At 42.0% G+C, this 25,688-nt stretch overlaps 1 protein-coding gene across 6 annotated transcripts; it reads right to left on the bottom strand.

Annotated features, from left to right (window-relative positions):
* On the bottom strand, positions 1-24,681 carry LOC139540267 (fatty acyl-CoA reductase 1-like). 6 transcript variants are annotated; one of them, XM_071343964.1, is made up of 15 exons: positions 23,903-24,681; positions 23,326-23,449; positions 22,753-23,125; positions 22,088-22,211; positions 13,604-13,822; positions 12,492-12,667; positions 12,073-12,252; positions 10,702-10,879; positions 10,547-10,591; positions 10,247-10,374; positions 10,073-10,140; positions 9,069-9,240; positions 4,783-4,912; positions 3,508-3,635; positions 1-2,563 (listed from the first exon to the last, which is right to left on the bottom strand). In XM_071343964.1, exons 5-15 carry the CDS (start codon positions 13,790-13,792, stop codon positions 2,401-2,403), a joined length of 1,557 nt encoding a protein of 518 aa, XP_071200065.1. In that variant the 5' UTR covers positions 13,793-13,822; positions 22,088-22,211; positions 22,753-23,125; positions 23,326-23,449; positions 23,903-24,681; the 3' UTR covers positions 1-2,400. The 6 variants fall into 6 exon arrangements, with proteins under 6 accessions (XP_071200065.1, XP_071200068.1, XP_071200066.1 ...); XM_071343967.1 differs by having other exon boundaries at positions 23,016-23,125; XM_071343965.1 differs by having other exon boundaries at positions 22,088-23,125; positions 23,326-23,373.
* Between the last annotated feature and the right edge of the window lie 1,007 nt (positions 24,682-25,688).

The following is a 25,688-nucleotide window of genomic DNA, read 5'->3' as shown; positions in this document are numbered from 1 at the left end:
GAGGATTTAACAGTTTATTCCTTCTTTTTGGTTTACAAACAAAAGGCACCCATTGATTATTTATTTTTTTACATTTAGTGGCAATTACTTTAAAACCCTCAAACTATAGAGCGCATCCTCGGGAGAATTCAGTGAGGGTCACGGTAAACAAATTGGTTATAGGATACAGTTCTTTCCACAAGACTACATTGTAAAATTATAAGAGGAAACAGGACAACAGAATACAAAGATTTGGCAGGCAGACAAAAGGCAAGAGGAATATGTTAAATCATATGTCAGTCCAGATGGGCATTGTGATATGTTGTAAAACCAGAACGAATGTAAAATGTTAGAGATGTGCAATATAAAGACCATTAGAATGATCCAGTAACATGGATCCCTAGCAATATGAAGTAGTTGAGGGTCTGCCCCACTCTCTTACTTCTCCACCACAAGTTCATAAACCCTGAATTCGCTGTTCCATTGCGTCACAAGTTTAACAATACTACACTACGAATAGCAAAGCCACAAACCAGAAATAAACAACTGTTACACACTAAATTCTTCAAATCCAACACCACAAGGAAAAGGGACTACAAAAGCAAGGATACCATTCAACATGTGCTGCTCAAAACAGTTATTACAATGGACATGACAACTTGTTCCTCGATATTCAAATACAAGCAACTACAGTATTAACTTAATTTGGATTCAGGAATCATAGGTAGCTTTTTAGTAGGCTGTGCAATGAGTCAAGCTGTGTTAACTACTACATTCAGAAAAATTGTACACTTAACTGACAACAGTTTCAACATGATGCAATAAAATGGTATACAGCAGCTGAAGTAGGTTCTGTTGAATTAGTTTCCTCCAGCTTTTTTCTTTAGTAAATAAACAGCCATGAAACATTGATTTTAATAGCATAAAAATACTTTGTAAGTCAGATTTTAAGTCTACCTAAATAGAGTTTTGTAGGTATAAGTAACTATATGGCAAATGGACACATACAATGTACAACCACAGAAAAGTGCACTGTCAGTCTGACGTCTTAGACAATATGTACAAGAAAACAGTTAGAAAAGGGAGAGGTACAAACATTTAAAAATGTCCCAAGTGCACAACCTACCCAGGCCAACATTGGATAAAGACCACCTTTGAGAGTTATGGCAAGACAAAGATAAAAGGAGTTTAGGATTGGAAGAGGAGAGGTCTCTCCCATGCATGGAGTATCCCAAACTAGAAAACAGGCAAAACCGTAATCAAAGCTCCAATTCCAGGCAGTAAAATGCCCATGACATTGTGCAACATGGGGAAACACTTAAATAGATCAGCGCAGCTTTGCCTAAAAGCTGTTCAGTAAAACCAGTGTAAAGAACCGCAGACTACCCCAACATCAAGTCCTCTGAGCAGTTGCCTGTTCTGAGCTACATGAGATCAGAGGTATTTGGGTCAGAAATCATAAGCGGACAGTCCAGTCAGAAATGGCTTAAATGCAACATAGGGAGCAAAAGTTTTTTTATGCGAGCTCTGCAAGGACAGCTGACATGCAAGATAATCAAAACCTTTTAGGCACAGTAAAAAAAAGCCATCCCATTACCATCTAACTTGTGCTTGATCATGTCATTGGGAATTAGTCATTGCCACCAGCAAGCATAGATTTCACATGGGTGCCTTCATCCCTATTCAAGCAAGAAAATCTAAACCGTTAGTCAAAGCCAAAGCCTGACCACCCTGGGGCAGTCAGCAAAGCAGAGAGCTCAATGACCATGACAACCAACCGAGAAAAATCGATGACAATTCTGTCTGACCATCACTGTGCAAGGGGAGCATCACAGGACCTGGGGTCTGGTTAGATTCATGCTTACTACATCACAGTTGAATGCAGTACTACCTCCCACACCAGGGAACACACTGCAGAGAGAAGGGGACACATCACATACAGTAGGATGAATGGTATGTCAGACCTTTAAAGGGATACTTTGGGATTTTTTTGCAATGAAGCCCTTTATCTACTTCCCCAGAGTCAGATGAACTCATGGATACAAATGTGTAAGTCTCTGCATTCAGGATGAAGGAAGTAAGCGGTAGTGTCGCCAGCCAACCCTAACTAGCTTTAGTGCAATGACGAAGTGTATGGCATCTACTCGCATTGCTAGCAGTTACCAGCCTTCCAGTCAACACTCGTTATCAACTTCCTTCAAACTGCACGCAGAGACATAAAAAAAATGATATCCACAAGTTCATCTGACTCTAGGGAAGTCGATAAAGGGCTTTATTGACAAAATCCTGAAGGCTCCCTTTGATGTGACTGAAAATAGTCCCAGGGTTCGAAGAGCATTGTCCAATGCATAGCTGTCCGCAGGCAGGCCGGGCAGGAGGGAGAGCGGGTGGATAGGTTCAGGGTGAACACGCCACGTGGCCTCAGTATTTCATGGTGCTGGACGCTCGGAAGTAGGACAGGAACTTGAAGCAGAGGCTAACCACAAAGTACCAGATGTTCCTGCCCATCTGGGACCGCGCGATGAACACTCGCCAGATGAACACGACCAGGACCGTGTTGAACGTATAGCGGATGTTCCTCAACCTGAAAAAACACACAAAAGGATGACAAATATTTTATTATAAAGAGGTAACTGAAGAAATACAATGACATGTCCTGGGTAGCTTGCATGTGAACAGGCATTCACGGGAGGAATAGGACATTTAAGTAGAACTTTACCCTTTGAATATTGTGAGCAACGAGCACTTTTAGAAGAACAGAGGATACCAGGGAAATATTTTGCTGGTGATCCAGGAAAGCAGAAAGATATGTGCTAGTAATGCACGGTTTTAGGGTCATGAAATATTCCGTGGCTGACGGGCGGGTGTTTGGCGATCGGGTTGAATAAAGAGAAAAACATCCCCCCAAAAAATACAAATCCATAAATGTACAACTATAGCGCAATTTTTTAATCTATAGGCTACATTGAGGTTTTGCTTTCATTCGTTGGCGATTAAATCGGCAAACGCTTTTGGGAACGGGCAGAAAACGTTAACGTCGATCCACTGAGGCAAAAGGTACAATGTCGGAGTTTAACACAGTAAGAGAAAAGCTGCAAAATGGAAAGTTGAAAATAAGGAGAAGGGGCGCTAGAAAAGTAATGAAAGACTTGGTGAAGTGGTAAAAGAAGATGAAGGCAGTGCCTATGTTGCGTGTGATGATTGCGAGGCAATATACAAATTCCACAGTAACGAGACAGGAACTTCAAATAGGCCTATGGCACGTCAAGGTAACTGTATCCTGTATTCAGATGGGTAAAATGGATACTGACAGGTGGTCTATAACCTCTCAACTCCTGCATAATTAAGCATTTCTTGCAGTACAATGATCCACCAAATGTACATTTTGACTGGGGAACAGGAGTTGAGAAATATTATTTTTCAGCATAGCATGAAGTCAATGCCATTACAATGAAATATTCAAGATGACTTGGGAATTGTCAATAAGAGGATAGTTACGTAACATGTGCAGGTAGACATTACTCTTACTTGTTGAGGTGTTTGCGTGCGGCTGGCAGGCCCGACTCAGCCTCGTTCAGGACATACTTCTTTGTCCCCATGCAGTAGTTCTCCATGTACTCTGCCCAGTTGAGTTGTCGCACGTCAAAGTTGAACATCTGGACAAACAAATAAGGGGATTCATACTGTAAGGATGGTCATTGAGCAAGTTTTGTTGTTGAACCAAGGAAGATTTGACACAAAAAGTACAACTTCACGTGTTACACTTGGTGTGTTGGACCAACATACTCACTGGACAGTTTATTAGGTACACCCATCCAGTACAGGGTCAGACCCCCCCCTATAAAACAGCCTGAATTTGTTGGGACATGGAAACATTGCTCAAAATCAGTATCAAGGGTCCTAAAGTGTCCCAGGAAAAACTTTCACCACACCATTACACCACCAGCCTGTACAATTGACACCAGGCAAGATGGGGCCATGGACTTATGCTGTTTACACCAAATCCTGACTCAGCATGACGCAACAGGAACTGGGATTCGTCAGACCAGGCAATGTTTTTCCACTCTCCAATTGTCCAGCGTTGGTGATCCTGTGCCTACTGGAGCTGCTTCTTGTTTTTAGCTGATATGAGTAGAACCCGGTGTGGTCGTCTGCTGCAATAGCCCGTCTGACAAGGACCGACGAGGTATGCGTTCCCGAGATGCCGTTCTGCACACCACTGTTGTACTCTGCGCCTCTTAGCTTACACAATTCTTGCCATTCTCCTTTGACGGCTCTCATCAACGAGCTGTTTTCACCCCTAAGACTGGATGTTTTTTTGTTTGTCGCACCATTCTCAGTAAACCCCAGACACTTGTTTCTGTGATACTGAACCATACCACGCTCAGTCACTTAGGTCCCTCATTTTGTCCCATTCTAACGGTAACAAAATGCCTTGATACCTGTCTACCTGCTTTATATAGTAAGCCGCGGTCACGTGACTCATCGCCTGTAGGAGCTAAACATTTGTGTGAACGAATTGGTGTACCTAACAAACTGTCCACTGAGTGTACATTCACTGTACATTTCAGCCAGGCCCTGACTATCCAACACAATGACTCCATTTAAAACCAAGCTGAATTATTCAATTGTGCTCGGACTACAAATGCAAACATACTCCATTCGTTCAATAGCATTTCTGTGTGCCACACTACAAGTGTGTGTGTGTCCTACCCAAGTATGTATGCGTGGGTCCTACAAGTATGTGTGTGCATCCTACAAGTGTGTGTGTGCCAGTGACTGGTGGGTGGGCGTAAAGCGTACCCTCTTGTCATCAGTGCCCATCTGATTCATCAGCATGGTGACGTTGTCCGTGTTCCACACCCACGAGTGACTGGTGAAGTACTCCAGCACCATCATGGCCTTGTGCAGCCGTGTGATGGTCTTCATCATCCTGCCGTGGAGTGGTGGTCGCCATGGCAACAGGGAAGAGACAGGTATTAAGGAGGTAGAAGGGGAGATGGCACAGAGCTGACAGCACAGTGCCATCTTTTACCCTTAAGGGCACTGAGCTTTAATATCCAACTGCTGGAAAGTAACCCCAGCCAACTAGATTCGGATTATGACGTGGAGAAGGACAGACCAGGGGGATTAAGGTCTGTTAAGCAGACAAGATGGAACAACGGATGAGAATTACCTATTCAAAGTATTTTTGTACAGGGTAAAAGTGCCCTCTAAGCCAATTCATTACCCAAGTAAAGATTAGGGTATGTCAACGTTATAGATGAAACGTAGATTTGCAATCATCTGACCCTTGCACACTTCTTCACAGCTTTAAAATAAAGAACTGTATAACTCCAGCACAATCTAGAATAGAAAACCGGTAAGAGTCTAAGCATACTAGCATTATAAGCTAATTTACACTAACTCATACCAGTCTGCATCGGGTTGAGTATTGTTAGGTTGACACATACAGTGCATTCGGAAAGTATTCAGACCGTGGATATTTCCTCATTTTGTTACAGCCTTATTATAAAATGTAATACAATACATTTTTGTTCCTCAATCTATACAACACCACCCCATAAGGACAAAGTGAAAATAACATTTGATAAATTTGTCAAATTTATACAAAATATAACAGAAATACCTTACTGCATAAATATTCAGATCCTTTGCTATGAGACTCAAAATTGAGCTCAGGTGCATCCTGTTTCCATTGATCATCCTTGAGATGTTTCTACAACTTCATTGGGAGTCCACCTGTGGTAAATTCAATTGATTGGACATGATTTGAAAAAGGCACACCTGTCTATACAAGGTCCCACAGTTGACAGTGCATGTCAGAGCAAAACCCAAGCCATGAGATTGAAGAAATTATCTGTAGAGCTCCGAGACAGGATTGTGTCGAAGCACACATCTGGGGAAGGGTACCAATAACTTTCTGCAGCATTGAAGGTCCAAGAACACAGTGGCCTCCATCATTCTTTAAAAAAAATGGAAGTGTGGAACCACCAAGATTCTTCCTAGAGCTGTCCGCCCGTACAAACTGAGCAATTGTGGGAGAAGAGCCTTGGTCAGGGAGGTGACCAAAAAACTGATGGTCACTGACAGAGCTCCAGAGTTCCTCTGCGGAGATGTGCAAACCTTCCAGAAGGACAACCCATCTATGCAGCACTCCACCAATCAGACCTTTATGATATTGACTTGCGTCTGGCCACTCCAAAAGACACCTAAAGGACTCTCAAACAAGATTCTCTGGTCTGATGAAACCAAGATTGAACTCTTAGGCCTGAATGCCAAGCGCCAGGTCTGGAGGATACCTGGCACCATTCCTAAGGTGAAGCATTGTGGCGGCAGCATCATGCTGTGGGGATGTTTTCCGTGTCGGGGACTGGGAGACTTGTCAGGATCGAGGGAAAGATGAACAGAGCAAAGTACAGCGAAATACTTGATGAAAGCGCTCCGGAGCACTAAGGACCTCAGACTGGGGCGAAGGTTCACCTTCCAACAGGACAATGACCGTAAGTACACAGCCAAGCAACGCAGGAATGGCTTCAGGACAAGTCTCTGAATGTCCTTGAGTGGCCTAGCCAGAGCCTGGACTTGAACCTGACCGAAAATCTCTGGAGAGAACTGAAAATAGCTTTGCAGCGACACTCTCCAACCACCCTGACAGAGCTTGAGAGGATCTGCAGAGAAGAAAAAGAGAAACTCTCCAAATACAGGCGTGCCAAGCTTGTAGCGTCCTACCGTGCTTCTACACCTGCATTGCTTGCTGTTTGAGGTTTTAGGCTGCTGTAAGAAGGGCTTTATAAATAAATCTGATTGATTCCAAGAAGGCTCGAAGGCTGTAACCGCCGCCAAAGGGGATTCAACAAAGTACTGAATACTTATGTAAATGTGATCAGTTATTTATTTTTTTATACATTAGCAAAATTTTCTAAAAACTTGTTTTTGCCTTGTCATTATGGGGTAGTGTATAGACTGAAGATACCTTTAAAAAAATATCCATTATAGAATAAGGCTGTAACGTAACAATGTCAAGGGGTCTGAATACTTACAGAATGTACTACATGTTGAACACAATGTAATGGAGGGCTTGTCCAATCTGAGGGCACCTGAGCATGTCTGACTGCCAGTAGCTTAAGGTTTTAAAACTTGCACCAACTACATTGTCGTCATTAGGAAAACATGTACTAATTGTAGTTGAAAGTTTCATGAACGAACTGGTTTGAGGATTAATGGCCATGCCAAATTGCATCAAAAGCAACCATGCTTGTAATCAGAGCTCAGATTCCCTCCATGATACATCGTGTTCCAAGAGGAAGGTGACAAAACATGCATGGTGGAACATTTAGAAAGTCAAACATTAAAAAGGTATTAGTTTCAGTGGGTGAGACACCCATCTATTCACTTCACCCGTAGAAAGTGTTATACTAATCCAAATGCATTTCAGACAACCAAAAATGTTACATTTTCGCTAATTGAGATGTGTTACCAAAAGTTTATTATTGCAGAAATGTTTCTGCTGTACAGTAAACTTGTGAGGACCAATACTGTCTATCAAGTAACAAAAACTTGATTAGACTGAACCGTGGTCTGGATGCATAATGAAACGCATAAAAAGGTGGGGTTTATGAGTAGGCCTACTCAACTCACTGATACATTTTAATTCAAGATTCCATTGGCTTCAATCCCAGGTCACTTCAGAAGACTTAATGCTGGGGTTCCCAAACTTCTTTTGGCCTGTGACCCAGTTTTGATAGAAAAAAATGTATTATCTGCAACCCCACCATGTGTATAAAAAAATATAAAAAATAAAAGGCTAATGTTAACTTTTTTTTAAAATTGGGGCTATGACAGTTAATACAAAATCAGTCTGACAGTACTTTTGAAAGTATGGTTTGAAGTGACTGGAATGCATCGGGAAGTTCAGAAGATAAATCAGGCTATAATTTTGTATGATAATCTGTGTTGAAAAGAACATTAACAATGTCCTCCCCCGCAGTCTGATTTAGTGCCTTGTCCACTCTACTAATGAGTAATGCACAACTTGTGAGCATTGGAGAGGGAAACAGAAGACACATACGTGTTCCCGAGTCTTATCTTTCAGTGATGGGGTCGTTATTTTGTAGCTTAAATCTTTCAAGAGAGACACACATTTGTAAGAAGAAAATAGAAACCGCTCTGTTTATTACAACCGCATCTAGCGGTCAGTAAGCTCAGGTTCTACAAACCAAGCACGATTTTTTTTATCTCACACGACCCCTAATTTGGGAAACACCGGACTTAACTGCATGGCACAGGAAAAAAAAAAATGGCGACAAAAACAAAAAGGGAGGTAATTCCACAAAAAAAAAAAAAAAAAATGACTTCCAAAGCCAAATAGTTCCAACTGCATCAAAAAAGTACAAATGCAGTAACAGGCAGAAAGGTCAAACAAAAAGGGCGACAAAATAAAATCACTCAAACATTATTGCAGCATGCTTTGGACAGGAACCCATGCTTGTCATGACGACACAGAAGCCTGTCAGCAGCCAGCCGAGTCCACGAAATCGAGCAAACAGCCAGGCGTTGCTTCCTCCCCACCCACCATGCCACACAACCAGCGGTGGAGGGGAGAGGGGGTTGAGAGGGCACGGGCACTGTAGTAGACCTTACCGGGGCTTCTGACCCGTGGCCCTGAGATACACGTCATACAGCAGGGCGGGCAGAGTGTGACTCACTGTGGTCCAGTACTGATTGGTAAAGGGGTTGGACCGCAGGTTAACATTGGGGCGCCTGAAAGCCTGCTCTAAGGGGTTGGTCTTGAAGGTCATGTTTATACAGTACTCTGCAGAGAGAATATGACATCACAGGAGGGAGAACCCCTTTAACAAGGACATTCAATGCCAGGACATGGTCGAGGTAACACCGAGAGGGGTAAGAGTGCAGAACCCAGCCCTAATGGTATATGGGTGGCTTATGCACCCTTACCCCCATGACACCGGACAGAAGCATCACGTCACAGGTACAGTACACATTGGGCTACACTGAGCGAGAACGCGGGGGGGGGGGGGGGGGGGGAGTGGAGGGAGATGGGTGTGACCGAGCGGGGCGTCATTTACCTGGGCTCTCTTCCTGTCATCCTGAGGCAGAGATCATAAAGGAAGGCTGGTGCCTTGTGGCTTACAGCGATCCAGTACTGATTGATAAGGTGATTGGTTGTGAGATTTACATTGGGCCGTCTGAAGGCCTGCTCGAGGGGGTTCCTCTTGAAAGTGGATATTACATGGTACTCTAGGAGAAAAGGTAGGGGGTTCAACAGGGTGAATTGTTGGCACAACTCATTTCTCCAAAGTAGAAAGAAAGAGCGAAGAGGCAAGCATACAACAAAGCAGCAACAAAGCCAGATCTTCGGTTTAGACAATATATCTTTGAAGTGCTTTTGAACCATCATTATTTAACCGTACAAGTTATTGCAAGAGTCTGGGGAGATTACGTAACACCACAAATCTAGACTTCAAAGTAAGCCTAATGAATGGAGAAAAGCAATGTTAAAAAACAAAGTGATTTCACCTGAAATATTTAAGCAGCATAACAATTTACGGTAAATGAGTAGCAAATAGACAAAATATATTTTAACATTTACTAAAATAAACACACCAGGTTGGCATCTTAAAAAGGGAACTATACAAAGTGGCACTATGAAAATACCATCCATCTTTAGTCCACTAAACAAATATTGGATTTATGACTGGAACACTTTCATTCAAGCATGAGTCATGTTATATAGTTTCACCCATTTCCTTTAAACCTGGCACAATGTTGATCTTTCTCAGATGGCTAGCATTCAGATTTATTTTTTATTTAACTGGGCAAGTCAGTTAAGAAAACTCTTATTTACAATGAGGGCTTACCATATGTACAGTAAACACAAATCCAGGGAGTTGAACACCCCAAAGAGCGTGCGAGTAAACCAAAACCTGCTCACACTCACTACAGTTATAAGAGTGCGTGTGCCCTCAGAAGCATAACTGATAATCATAATTTATCATTCTGCTTTGTTAGACCATCTGAGAACAAATATCCAAATATACTCCGGGTGTAAGACAAGGAAAGCGGTTCATACCAACTTCACCCCAGTGGAACGGGTTGATGCCACCCGTCGTGCAATTGTACACCAATATGCTCTTAGGCCTGCGGACACAAAAAGGGACAAAATAAAAACCGGAAGGAATATCTGCATTTCATAAATGATATCATTCGTCCAGCTCCAGCGTGTGTGTACGCACACGCGACTGACCTGGTGTGTCTCTGGGAGCCAGAGTACCAGGCGGCAGCCAGTGTGGTATTGATGACCACATCCACAGGCACCAGGTCAGCCACTGCGTTGTTGGATGCTCTCATGGTGCGCAGGATCCCCTTTCCTGCCTATATAGGGCAGAGAAGTGTCAGGTTCATTACTAGGTCATAGGAAAGTGCTTTCTCAGGTTATAATGAGTAGCCACAATGTTGACGTGGTCATGATCGCAGTCCGATCTCTGACCATTTTACATAGAGAAGAGAACTCCGCTCACTTCTTTTTTTGTTGTTGATTACTTACTGCAATGAATATTCCACTAGGTCCATTGAAATTATCAATCCAGCCCTAAGAAGAGTGAAAACATGTTATGACCAGTATACAGAGTTTATTTACTACGGTCAGTTACAGTAGCTACCGTTTAAAAGACAGCCTGCTCAGTACATGAGAAGACTCACTGGGAAGGGCTCTTTCCAACTGGCCCCTACTATAGAGGGCCTGATGATGGCCACGTTGAGGTTTCCACACTCCTGCTGGACCAGGTACTCAGCCATGGCCTTGGTGTAAGTGTACGTGTTGGGCCTTTTTCCAATCAGCCCTGGGGTCATCGCTGAGACCAGTTTCTCATCCATCCACCTAACCAACATGAAAACACATTGAAGTCAGGGTTTTTTCTGGATAAAAATATTGCTTAAAATGGTGGGCGTGGCCAATGGTGCAGTCGCTGAACAACAATTTTAGAGGCCCTCCTGTTGGCCACAGTGACAAAATGTTGCCGTTTTAAAGCAAATTTCCTGCAGTTCCACACATTTTGTCATGGCTTATGCCATCTGAGTTACTCAAACAACTAAATCGATGGAGGCCCCATGCCATGACAAATTCTCCCGAATGCATGTTTTGAATTATAGTTTCTCCCTGACTGTCTAGCTTTTATTTTGGTGATTTTTAGTTCTCAAAGATGATTATTTAAAAAATATATCAGTCCGTTATCTTTTCTACATAGTTTATATCTGAATTTAGTCATTTAAAGTTCATTTTACACTGGATTAAAAAAAAATCCAAATAATGACAGCAAAAAATAAAAGTATATATGATTTACACACACACACTTTGCTATGTAGAAGAAAAGAAAACTGGAAGATCCACACAAAAGGTCAGTTATATTGCAATTTTCTGCCCATGACCAAACACATATTTCAGAGATCAGCTTTCCTTAAAACTGCCCCACCCACATACACCTCTGAAGAGATTCTGACATGCCTTTCGTAATACTTAAGGGTGGAAACATTACTACAACAGAACACTAACTTTTACACAACTGGTGACTGTTTTGTCCATGGGTTACATATTGGGCCACCTTCAAGAGAAGTCAGAAGTCCCACCTAACATTTTGAGTAAAGCAAATGTCCTTATTAAATAGTTTACAAATGGGTGCCATTCAATCAGTAACCAAACTGCATTAAGTTTCAAATCAGAGACGCTCCCTGTGTTGGTACGAAGTTTCAGTCCATGAAGTGGCATTGAGAGACCCTTGAGAAATTCCAAGCTTATGCATTAGCCACTAATGCATCCATTTCCTCTTAGTCAAACATGCCTATCTGTAAATTACTATAATCTCTTGGTATATAGTATTACTGACATTCATCTTAATAATACTGTCATTGAAAATAAGAATTTGTTCTTAACTGACTTGCCTAGTTAAATAAAGGTAAAAAAAAATTAAAATAATAACAAATGGCTTCCGTTTCTATCAATCTGCAAATAACTTCAGGGTAACAAGTCTGCAATGGGAAGAGTTATGAAAAACAAGTCACATTTCTTGGACTCACTCCAGGCTGTCGATGAGCTTCTTGTAGTCAACAGGAGGTGGATAAACCACTTCCTCAATGAGCGTCCGGTCACAGTTGGCATAGGCTGTGGACACGTGAAGAAACACCTCCAAGTGCTTCATTCTGTGGGCCAGAGCCACCATCTTCTGGGTGGCTAGAACATTCAGCTGCATAGCATCTCTGAGAAGGAAGAAAAATGTCACATACAACACATGAAAATATTAAAAACCAATGGGCGGGTACACAAGAACGGTTAGAAATACTTCTAGAATGATAACCTACACTAAGTATTAAGAGGAAGCGAGTCATTTCTCTGCAGGTGAAGCAAGTGACAAGATCACCCTGTAGAAAAATCTGAGCTTGCAGAATTGTCCAGCAAAGCTCTGGGGAGTAGCATTAGGAGAGAAACAATGGCTCACTTGAGAGGCTCGTTGAATCGGATGGTTGCAGCACAGTGGAAGACTACGTTGATGCAGTCAGCAAGCTTTTCCTGGTCCTCTGTGCTCAGGTCCAGCTCTGGCAGGGTGAGGTCACTGTTAACAGCCACTATCTTTTCAGCAAAGTCTGGCTGCTCATCTCGTACCCTGTCAAAAAGCTGAAATACAAACAGCTGCAACAGTTGGCAAAGAAAATGTAACACTCAAATCATGCTACTTTCACTGCCAATAAAAGGATCAAAATTAACCTACTCAATGTTTTTTTAATGACAGCAATGTGTTGGTGGAGTGATGTGTTTTGGTTTGAAAGCGCTCCAATAAAACAATCCCTTTAGTTAAGACTACGTCACTGGGGCCAAGCTCCCTGCCATCCAGGCGGGGTACAGGGAAGGTCCGGAAAATCGTTTAAGACGTCAACCACCCACGCCGTAGACTGTTCTCTCCGCTTCCGCGCGGTACATCAAGTCTTCTATGCCCCCTTCCATAAGACTAATAAATAGCTAACAAAATGGCTGCATGGATTGAGTTGACCTTTATGTTTTATTCTTTGCACTCACACTACACACACTGATACTTCAATACACACAAAACACTCACTCCGTTATTTTCTCACACACATAATATGTACATACATTTATACTGACTACACAAACATACAATCATCATATACGCTGCTGTTACTGTTTTATCATATGTCCGATGTCCCCTTACCCCTATACATAACTAACTCTACCACTCCAGTATCCCTGCACATTGTAAATATGGTCCTGGAACTGACCCTGTATATAGTATGCTTATTTACTTTATCGTGTCGTTCTCATATTTTTTTCTTCCAACTTGTTATTTCTAGTGTTACTGCATTGTTGGGTTTTGAGTTTGCAAGAAAGGCATTTGACTGTACTTGTGCATGTGACATTAAAACTTTAAACATCATGGTCTGTCATGACCCAATTGTAACACAGTATGAAGAGCATGGGCTCTGGAACTACTAGATCTCCAGTAACAAATGTTCAAGAACATATGATCCATCACCCCACAGACATCCCCTTTTGGCTAGCACCATTAGACCTTAATCCTTCTCCAGCTCTGCTCACCTTGCAGTTGATCATGTCAGCGATGCGGGCCTGGGGAGTGTGCCCTGCTTTGTGCCGGACCAGAACATACACGGCTTTGATTCCAGGGCAAGACCGCAGCAGCTTCTCCAGCAGGACCTTTCCCATGAAGCCTGTCGCCCCCGTGATAAGCACATTTTTTCCTTCATAGTATTCCGGAATGGTCACCATTTTGTCAGGTGTGCTCCAACCCTTCTCAACCTATGGAAGGATTACATCATCGTTAGCATAGTTATTGAAGAACCTACCGACTAGTGGGACAGAATTTCACCAGTAACACAGACCCCAGTTAAGAGACAAAAACTACTCTTTCCATCTACAAAATGCGCCCATATCACATACAGTATGTTGGTTCCTGTATCTTACTCAGCCTTGCCACCGTTGTAAGTAACTCTTATCCCGTCTAATCCACACACTTATTAAGATGGGTGACGGGCTCAAGAGCTGTACTTAAAGGTTAACTCTCAACTCCAATTTCAGCCTTTGCCTAACCCCTTCAAAAAAACATTGCGGGTGTGGGGGGATTGCTCACAAGAATTCATTTTGGGGGTGGGTAAACGTAGTTGTACCTGATCCCAACTTTCTCACTAAAGCATAATTGCCAGAAGTCCACTGAAATGCTCTAATAAAATTGTGCATGGCGAGCAAATATGTCTCTGCACCGTTAGCTCAAAGTAGTAAGGCGCCTGAGTTCCTGACATTATTGCCAATTGCGATGTAAATTTGAATCCCCCATGGAGCACAATAAAAAAATAAATGTAGAAGTGAAATGTGGACTCACATTTATTGCAGTGTTGGGGGGGAAAAAGTGCAATGATGATTAGGGGCTCAATTTAACCCAACCCTTACTGCAGTATTTACACAGTAGCTCTTTTTCCAATGGCCAAATTAACACAGACTTGGGTACTGTACAAAAACCTACAACTACTACCAGGGCGACCCCTCTCACAGGTATGCTTTCACTTTTCAGAATTAGAAGTGTGTGTGGGCACGGGATGAATATTGTAAGGCAAAAAAGGATTTCTAATCCCACATGCAGATCTCACAACCATTGAACTATGAGCCAACTGTTTTAGCAGACTGTGCCACCAATCAGTCATAGCAGATGGGGAAACAATACAATGAGTTGACATGAACGTCATGGTCATTTATTTCTTGTTATGAATGTAGCTACAAATATAAAACGTATAATCTTCATTGCCTACATGTATTTTCTTCCAAACTGTCAAAATGAAGACCAGAATTTACATGTTTTACTATAACACCTGGTTTACAGTTAAAACTTTATTTTCTCATGAAAGTAGCTTCTCATTCACACAATCTATGAAAGGTTTAGAGAGCAGAGTTGAGCACTCCTGGCAAAGAGCCAGTAAAATATATTGAAATCTTCTCTACACAACATCAAATTGCATCATTAATATCCGGTTTACCAGATATGAGCCCGACTTAAAGATGCACTATGCGGAAATCGCTCTGCCGTTACCTGGTTGCTAAAATTCTAGTAGTTTGCCTACATTCAGTTTGTGACAAAACAAGCAGTCATTGTGTAGAGAATCATTGTATTGTCTAAACTGCTGAGACATATATTTTCCATAACCAAAAACATTGTATATTCAGTTGTTTGAAGCATGTGTACAAAACCAAAAGGAAGACACGCAAAACCTAAACTTCAGAACAGGAAGCATAGAAATCACACACATACGTGAATTTGGTCAGGTCTCCCAAAAGGTTACATAGTGCATCTTTAAAACTCAAGAGTTTAAATACGCCCATTTTTTTTTTTACTAGTCTTAACTGTGAGTGATAGTGGCCGGGTGGATGGAACGCTACTGTTGATACATCTCGCTATTCAGACAGATAACTGGTTAATGATTGACACAGACGATAACATTATATCTTATTCAAAACAGATAATGATTGACACAGAAGATAACATATCTTATTCAAAACTGATATCACCCACCAAGATCATTAAACACGCAACACTAAAACACTTCTGTCCAACAGTGAGTAAGTACGCTTACATGCACACAATAATGCGATTATTGTGGATAGTTAGATAAATATAATAGTTTGATGAAAACGTTTACATGCTTTGTAAGAATAACGATTACCCTAATAATCCTGTTTACATGGATACATCTAAATAAATGTTTCACCACAGCGACTATGTTATTTTTGGGAAGCATATTTGATTCGGAGTTCAGACAGAAACAGTGTTCCACCGTCAGTGCCATTTTTACATACAGGATAGGTTCCCTCTGGTCAATGCGGCAGAGCAGATTGGTTATATGCAGTAAATAACAGCCTGTGTCAAGTCTGTGACAGCTGTGAGCTTGTCAAACAGAGGCAGTGTCTCTGTCCAAGCAGCAAGGCAGTTGTGGCATGCAGTGCCATCTTGCCCTCCCATTATATATAGGCCTACTGTATGCGTGTGTGCTTATTATAAACCAAATAAAGTATTTGATAACAGGTGTCACAAAGAGAAACTTCAACTGTAGAGTAAGGACATAAAAAGCCATCAAGAAATCCCTGGTGAGTGGTGTGCAACAACTGTATTCACTAAAGCACCACCATGAAAAACCTGATACCCATTTTTGGAGGAATGGAGGTAAAAGGTAATCTTGCTTATCAGGTGGGTATGAGAGCGGTGCAAAGGAGAGTCTGGCGCTTCACTAAAAACACTGAGACTGAGGGTGCTGTTGCTACAGCATCATTAAAACGTTTTGGACCCCCGGAGAGAATGTTCTATTTCACTTGGGACAACTGACCAAGACAGCCTTTACACCTGTAGGTCCAGCTTCTACTCTGCAGTCCTCCTTGGGGGACCGAGATTGGCATCCTCCTCTTTGGCCAACCTAGGAAAACGATCACCAGCCAAGAACGATCACCACACAAAACCTAACTCCACTTGGGTCTCACCTTACAGCACTGTAAACTACACAGTACATTCACCTTTATCAAGTCTTTACTGCTGTAAAAGCAAGTGATCCCAGATACCACATCGCCTGTTGGAATAACTGATTAAAACACATGCATGTCCCTGGAGTTGGCACTTAAATGCTGTGGTAAATATTTTATGACAGATGTGAAAACAACACATCGTAAAAGGTAATGTATGAAGTAAGACCCCCCCTCTGCAAAGATCAGAGAACGCTGTTGACAAGGCCACCTCAGCAGTGATTCAAAATCAGAGCAGGTGATGTTGGCCTAGTATAGACCAGCAGCTATACCTGTCCAAATATTAGAGAAGGGGTGGCTATCATTTTTGCTAAAACTCACGTCAATGAGTTAAAGGAATATATATGTCAAATGGTATAAATGGAAAAAGGCTGGAGATCTTGTGACCCCGATTAAAGTCAAACAACTTACTTGTGACTTAAGTTATAAGGCTAAAATAAGTCCAGTGGCACGCCATTTGAATTCAGAAAGAAAGCTATTGTCGTACAAAGTGATAATGATTTTAAGCTTGAACACCACAGCCCACATGTTAATTAGCTAGTTAGCGAAACTTGCTCAAGAAGGCACTGGCATCGACTTGTGGCCGTGTCACCCCACACAGCAAGAATACTAACTAGCCAACCAGACAGCTAACTAACTAACTAACGTTAGCCAGTATGCCAACTTCTTTGGTGTGGCGGGGAGCAATTCCCATTAGTTAACTAATGACTGACAGCAAAAACAGCACTACCAAAACAAGAAAATGCAAACACTTTCTTTAAAGGATTGACCTCAATGAGTCCTAACACAAACCTACAACACTTTATGGAAATAATTTAGCTAACTGGCTAGCTAACGTTAGCCAGTTACCCCTCCCTTTTGCGCATCTCTTCCGTGGCATGCTGTCGCACGTCGTTAACAAACGATAGCCATTCCCAGTCATCTTTGAACATTTAGCGCTAAATATAATGCAACCAGAGAAAATAGCATGTGAAAGACGGATATACCTGAAATCTGGACGAGGCTGAGTTTTCTTGCATTAAAACAGAGGTATCTCCCGGATACAATTGTAGCTACAGCTCCGCAATTACTCTATTTCTGCGGGCTGTGAGCACAAGAAACGTGACGGCTGACCGTCGGGCTGGCTTGCCAGGTTTTAGCTCTACTGTACGGGTGAATGCCAAATTAAATCCCGCCCAAAAGGCCTGAAAGCTGAGACCACTGCAATTCGGGGCGTTCCTTACACAGTGTGCAGGGCCGGACTAAGAAATAATAGGCCCTGGGGCTTCGTTTAAAAAAAAAAATCCCTACCCTCCCGCCCAGCATAAATTATAATAATTTTTAAAATTACGTAATTGTTCATTTACATTTTTTGTTTTTTAGGCACCCTATGGGATTGGGTCAAGCTCCTGACTCACACAACTGACCAGTCACATGTATTTTTTATTTTATTTTTTATGAATAAGTTACCCAATCAAGGCAGCCCCCCCAGTGACCCACATGAGCCCCCTACCTCCTCTTCTCCCCCATCTGATGATTAGCAGAATGGCAGCAGCTGGCTGTCTACGCTCATTGAGAGAGGGCTCCTGATTCTTCCTGTGGTTGGCAGTTGCAGTGAAAAAATATATACCACATACAGTGGGGAGAACAAGTATTTGATACACTGCCGATTTTGCAGGTTTTCCTACTTACAAAGCATGTAGAGGTCTGTAATTTTTATCATAGGTACACTTCAACTGTGAGAGACGGAATCTAAAACAAAAATCCAGAAAATCACATTGTATGATTTTTAAGTAATTAATTTGCATTTTATTGCATGACATAAGTATTTGATCACCTACCAATCAGTAAGAATTCCGGCTCTCACAGACCTGTTAGTTTTTCTTTAAGAAGCCCTCCTGTTCTCCACTCATTACCTGTATTAACTGCACCTGTTTGAACTCGTTACCTGTATAAAAGACACCTGTCCACACACTCAATCAAACAGACTCCAACCTCTCCACAATGGCCAAGACCAGAGAGCTGTGTAAGGACATCAGGGATAAAATTGTAGACCTGCACAAGGCTGGGATGGGCTACAGGACAATAGGCAAGCAGCTTGGTGAGAAGGCAACAACTGTTGGCGCAATTATTAGAAAATGGAAGAAGTTCAAGATGACGGTCAATCACCCTCGGTCTGGGGCTCCATGCAAGATCTCACCTCGTGGGGCATCAATGATCATGAGGAAGGTGAGGGATCAGCCCAGAACTACACGGCAGGACCTGGTCAATGACCTGAAGAGAGCTGGGACCACAGTCTCAAAGAAAACCATTAGTAACACACTACGCCGTCATGGATTAAAATCATGCAGCGCACGCAAGGTCCCCCTGCTCAAGCCAGCGCATGTCCAGGCCCGTCTGAAGTTTGCCAATGACCATCTGGATGATCCAGAGGAGGAATGGGAGAAGGTCATGTGGTCTTATGAGACAAAAATAGAGCCTTTTGGTCTAAACTCCACTCGCCGTGTTTGGAGGAAGAAGAAGGATGAGTACAACCCCAAGAACACCATCCCAACCGTGAAGCATGGAGGTGGAAACATCATTCTTTGGGGATGCTTTTCTGCAAAGGGGACAGGACGACTGCACCGTATTGAGGGGAGGATGGATGGGGCCATGTATCGCGAGATCTTGGCCAACAACCTCCTTCCCTCAGTAAAAGCATTGAAGATGGGTCGTGGCTGGGTCTTCCAGCATGACAACGACCCGAAACACACAGCCAGGGCAACTAAGGAGTGGCTCCGTAAGAAGCATCTCAAGGTCCTGGAGTGGCTTAGCCAGTCTCCAGACCTGAACCCAATAGAAAATCTTTGGAGGGAGCTGAAAGTCCGCATTGCCCAGCGACAGCCCTGAAACCTGAAGGATCTGGAGAAGGTCTGTATGGAGGAGTGGGCCAAAATCACTGCTGCAGTGTGTGCAAACCTGGTCAAGAACTACAGGAAAAGTATGATCTCTGTAATTGCAAACAAAGGTTTCTGTACCAAATATTAAGTTCTGCTTTTCTGATGTATCAAATACTTATGTCATGCAATAAAATGCTAATTAATTACTTAAAAATCATACAATGTGATTTTCAGGATTTTTGTTTTAGATTCCGTCTCTCACAGTTGAAGTGTACCTATGATAAAAATGACAGACCTCTACATGCTTTGTAAGTAGGAAAACCTGCAAAATCGGCAGTGTGTCAAATACTTGTTCTCCCCACTGTATATACTGTATATATATATATACAGTACATAAACTCAGCAAAAAACGCAACGTCCTCTCACCGTCAACTGCATTTATTTTCAGCAAACTTAACATGTGTAAATATTTGTATGAACATAAGATTCAACAACTGAGACAAACTGAACAAGTTTCACAGACATGTGACTAACAGAAATGGAATAATGTGTTCCTGAACAAAGGGAGGTCAAAATCAAAAGTAACAGTCAGTATTTGGTGTGGCCACCTGCTGCATTAAGTACTGCAGCGCATCTCCTCCTCATGGACTGCACCAGATTTGCCAGTTCCTGCTGTGAGATGTTACCCCACTCTTCCACCAAGGCACCTGCAAGTTCCCGGACATTTCTGGGGGGAATGGCCCTAGCTCTCACCCTCCGATCCAACAGGTCCCAGATGTGCTCAATGGGATTGAGATCCGAGCTCGTCGCTGGCCATGGCAGAACACTGACATTCCTGTCTTGCAGAAAATCACGCATAGAACAAGCAGTATGGCTGGTGGCATTGTCATGCTGGAAGGTCATGTCAGGATGAGCCTGCAGGAAGTGTACCACATGAGGGTGGAGGATGCCTTCCCTGTAACGCACAGCGTTGAGATTGCCTGCAACGGCAACAAGCTCAGTCCGATGATGCTGTGACACACCTGTCTGATGAAACAAAAATAGAACTGTTTGGCCATAATGACCTTCGTTATGTTTGGAGGAAAAAGGGGGATGCTTGCAAGCCGAAAAACACCATCCCAACCGTGAAGCACGGGGGTGGCAGCATCATGTTGTATGTTGTGGGGGTGCTTTCCTGCAGGAGGGACTGGTGCACTTCACAAAATAGATGGCATCATGAGGAGGGGAAATGATGTGGATATATTGAAGCAACATCTCAAGGCATCAGTCAGGAAGTTAAAGCTTGGTCGCAAATGGGTCTTCCAAATGGACAATGACCCCAAGCATACTTCCAAAGTTGTGGCAAAATGGCTTAAGGACAACAAAGTCAAGGTATTGGAGTGGCCATCACAAAGCCCTGACCTCAATCCTATAGAAAATTTGTGGGCAGAACTGAAAAATTGTGTGCGAGCAAGCAGGCCTACAAACCTGACTCAGTTACACCAGCTCTGTCAGGAGGAATGGGCCAAAATTCGCTCACTTTATTGTGGGAAGCTTGTGGAAGGCCTCCCGAAACGTTTGACCCAAGTTAAACAATTTAAAGGCAATGCTACCAAATACTAATTGAGTGTATGTAAACTTCTGACCCACTGAGAATGTGATGAAAGAAATAAAAGCTGAAATAAATAATTATCTCTACTATTATTCTGACATTTCACATTCTTAAAATAAAGTGGTGATCCTAACTGACCTAAGACAGGGAATGTTTACTAGAATTAAATGTCAGGAATTGTGAAAAACTGAGTTTAAATGTATTTGGCTAAGGTGTATGTAAACTTCCGACTTCAACTGTATCTAGCCTATCTGTGGATGGACTCAAACATTTGGTATACATATTAGTTCAGAACCTAGCTATGAACCTCAGCTATCATAGCCAGTTGTATCAACTTCAAAACAGTCTAAATGACATTAATGAAGCCTATGGATTGAGTAGAATATAATATAACTTTGTGCCAAGGATGCAAGTCGTATATACATGTAGTTAATACCATGCATGAGATCCCCACATTGTAGCCTGTACATTTAATATATTCATTGATCATGTACTCTACTTTGGCAAATAAAGGTGCAGGTCAGGTATGAATGTCTTTTAGATAATTTTTCAGTCGTATCCAATACCAGTCTTTGAATGACACTGTATGCATGTATGTATTACAACTATACACTTCAGTGTTTACCAATCAATGGTTACACATTGTAACTAATAGATTAGAAACAGGATTTAACTAGTTAAAATACTGATTTGTAATTCATATATACAGAATTATTTTATTTTTTAAACAGTACACTACACTTCCCATGCATCATGTAAATACTCTGAAAACAAGTTCATTCCCTTCATCTGCATTGATCTGATAAACACAGGATAGGTGTAGTATTTCATCAAATGAGAGACATAATTTCAACTAGTAGAGAATGTGAAACACTGTATTGAAAGAAGTTCATTATCCAAGTGTTATAAATACATGTATAAATATAATTGTAATATTATAAATACAAGTTCAATCTGTACTTCAAAGCACATCTGTTGTGCACTATAAAAACAGAGGAAGAAAGAGGTGGCGAGAGGTATAATCATAAGCATCAGGGGGTGAAATGCAAAACTGACCTTGGATCATTAACTCTGAAATACAGATGGATGCAGTAATCCCAATGTGAAGCATCTTTTTAATAATACTTCCTGTTGAGCCAGTTCAGATGCGGGAGGGGTTCCCCGACACAGCTGATATAACCTAGTGTATTTGGGGAGAAGAGGGATGAAGTGAAGGAGAGAGACTGTTATTGAGAAAATAAGGTAGTTAAAGTGACAGTGTTCAACAGGAATCTGTGGTTGTGTCCACACCACACTAAGTGGCTGCAGAGTACTCTATGCTGAAAAACATGAACGGACACACGAGGACAAACATTATAGCGTAGTTATAGAAATAATAAAGTGTCTTATTATTCTCCATGGTTAGCCCTCTTGTCTATTCTTTGAAGGTGGACGGAGCCACCGTTATACACCCGAGTCTGCTTACTGCACAACACAGTCCATCAATCAGATTGATACATGAGTGTGTAGGTGTGGGTTATAGGGTGTCTAATTGTTCTACATTTTTTCAATATTAGTGATTTAAAATAGCCCGTTTTGTTTTTGTACAGACATCACACCCTTACCTAAACAGCACCCTCACCTGAGAAGTAGGATTCAAAGGGAGAGAAACTGGGAATTGAATAACTGCAGTTGACATAGCTAAGTAAATGGAATAATACTCTTATTGCAATGTGAATTACTCTTAAAAGAGCCTTTGGTTGTGCATAGTGTAGTCTATGGTGTTGCCAGGGAACAGCACCCTCTTCGAAGAAGTAGGAGGTGAAGATCTCCCGCACACGGATTGCCTCTTGCTGCGTTGTTGGAAACCCCAACCTTGAAACATCCTGCAGAGCAGAAGACTTCTCCTCTGGCACATGGCGGCGAGCTGCAGATCCCCTCCTGCAGATCCCCTCCTGTTCACATCCTCATGAAGTTATGTAGGACACAGGTAGCCTTCACACACCTGAATTCCTCCAGCAGGAAGTCCCAGATGGCCCTGGACACCCAACCTTGCAGTGCCCTACACGTTAACTGTAGGCAATCGTTTTGAAGGAATCTCCAGTTACAAGGTATCTGTAGGAATATGGAAGACAATGTAATTATTAGACTTTTACATCACCAGGTCATTGTGGATTACTAAAGTATAATATCCCTGATATCAATCCAATGTTATCATGATTTGTTAGATGCATGGGCACACATATGTGCATGTGTAGCATGTGACAATAACAGGATCATATCAAGGATAGCATCACAAATGAATACATAAATACCACTTGAAGCTTGATGATGAGTTGATCATTTGAGTCAGCTGTGCAGTGCTGAGGCAAAAATAAAAATGTGCACCCCTTTGAGTACCCAGGACCAGGACTGAAAACCACTGCTCTTCTTTGGGACCTCCCAAGACACAGAATTCATTACAGTCAAATTACACCGCACTGAATTTATATGTTACTATTATCTCCATCCTCACTCCTAGGGACAGGAACTACACAAAAGTACCTGCCCTATCCAGAATAGCCTACTCTCTCACTGACAGTTGGGGCTACTATCCTATCACCCTCCACCATGGCTGTTAGCTAGCTAGCTACCTACAAATGCATTTGGAGTTTGTTTTTTACAGTGATAAATACATCAAGATAACTAGCTAATATGAAGTTAGGTAGATGGTGATATTTCATTCACTTAACTAGCTATCTATACAGTATGTGAAGTTGGCTAGATAGCTAAGTTAGCTAGCTTGCCAACAAGCTAGCTCATTTAGCAGCTCATTTGAGTTAGCCTGCACTGTAGCTAGTTAGCTAACAATACATCGTTTTTTTTATTTTTATTCCAAATGTATTTACTTACTTGAATAGGTTCTCCCAGCCATGTGGACAATTGGAAACAGGGCAGCAAAGTTTGTTTGTCACCAGAGCGTTTTAGATGATATTACTATTGAACTATGTGCCCATTTAATAATAACCAGACCCTCATACAAACTTGCTATGCTGAATTATTGACGCACAATTGAACATGCTGCTTGCTATATGCTGCCAGCACCCGCACATGAGAGTCACAAATGGGCGGCACTCGGAAATGTACCGTTATCTAGTGTACATTCACCGTCACTCGTAGAAAGCGATTTGTATTCATAGAAAAAAAGGTTTGTATATTCTTTAAATATACACTTGTGTTCCGCATGTACTTTTTGTATTGATTTAGGGTTAATAAAAAATAAATAAAAAGATTTGTACCCATAGAAAGCGAAATCGCTGGCAGCATCTAGTTCGGCCATGTTGATGCCTGCCTTTCAAGGCTGCAGAAATTATAGTATGGTAACCATAATATGTTAACCATATGTGTATCCTTAGTACGTCCAACGTAAATAATCGACGCCCTAGTAGATTACTCTATATTTGCGGTGTACACCCGTTCATCACCCAAATAGTTGAATTAGCTGGTCAGTTTGATAGCACCACTACATGTGAAGGATATGTCATACATTGTAAGTGATTATAATCCATCCGCTGTCTCATGTTGCCCACACAAGCATTAAGGAGACATAACCGGGGACCCTCCGCACATATCGACAACAGTCACCCTCGAAACACCGTTACCCATCGCGCCACAAAAGCCGCGGCGCTTGCAGTGCAAGGGAAACGCTATTCGCGCGCCCGGCTAACTAGCTAGCCATTTCACACCGGTTATACTCACCCAGTTTGACCTCCTCCTGTTCCGCAGCAACCAGTGATCCGGGTCAACGGCATCAATGGGATCAACTTTTATGGCATCAACTTTTTTTATACGACTATACGACTCGCTTTCGCCGCGAGAACTTTTTTTCTATGCGTGATAACTTGTTTTCTATGACTACAAATCGCTTTCTACGTGTGATAACATCTGTCTTTATGGCAGTCATTTTTCTTAAGGCCCATGGAAATGGCCTGCATATCTCCAGTTATAAAACAGTCTGATGCAATATATCGATTTACAAATACAAATCAAAAGGCGTTTGTTTGTGGATAGTGAATTGCATTTGTGGATAGTGATTTGCATTTGTGGATAGTGATTTGCATTTGTGGAAAGTGATTTACATTTGTGGATAGTGATTTACATTTGTGGAAAGTGATTTACATTTGTGGATTGGTCATTTACATTTGTGGATTGGGCATTTACATTTGTGGAAAGTGATTTACATTTGTGGAAAGTGATTTACATTTGTGGAAAGGTATTTACATTTGTGAGTACATTTGGCATGATATTGATTCCATATGAACAGATGCTAATCACCTAAGATGCTAGCAGCGAGACAGGAGCTTGCAGACTTTCCAGAACTCATGGCAAAACTCATACCACCTACGCTGAGTAAGAGCCCTCCTACCAAACACAGGGCAGGTGAAAATTGTTCTCCCAACCCTGACATTCTCAAAGCCATCTTTGAGAAACTGGCATCATTGAAAAGACAACAGATACTACCTCCAAATCAATAGTCTCTCTCAGCCACTGTGCAGCAGCTCCTCAACCAGGTGTCAACCCACAGCGAAAAAATGCTGACCATGGAAGCTGAAGTACAGAAACTGCAACAAGTGAATCGCCAGCTGCAACAGAATATCATCGAAAGCCCTTATGCATTTAGCGATGGAAAGAAGATCGA

The sequence above is a fragment of the Salvelinus alpinus genome, chromosome 15 (genome assembly GCF_045679555.1).
Source record: "Salvelinus alpinus chromosome 15, SLU_Salpinus.1, whole genome shotgun sequence".
In the NCBI taxonomy this organism is placed as follows: domain Eukaryota; kingdom Metazoa; phylum Chordata; class Actinopteri; order Salmoniformes; family Salmonidae; genus Salvelinus; species Salvelinus alpinus.
The sequence above is the reverse complement of the archived record's forward strand: the minus strand, read 5'-3'. Positions and strand labels throughout refer to the sequence as shown.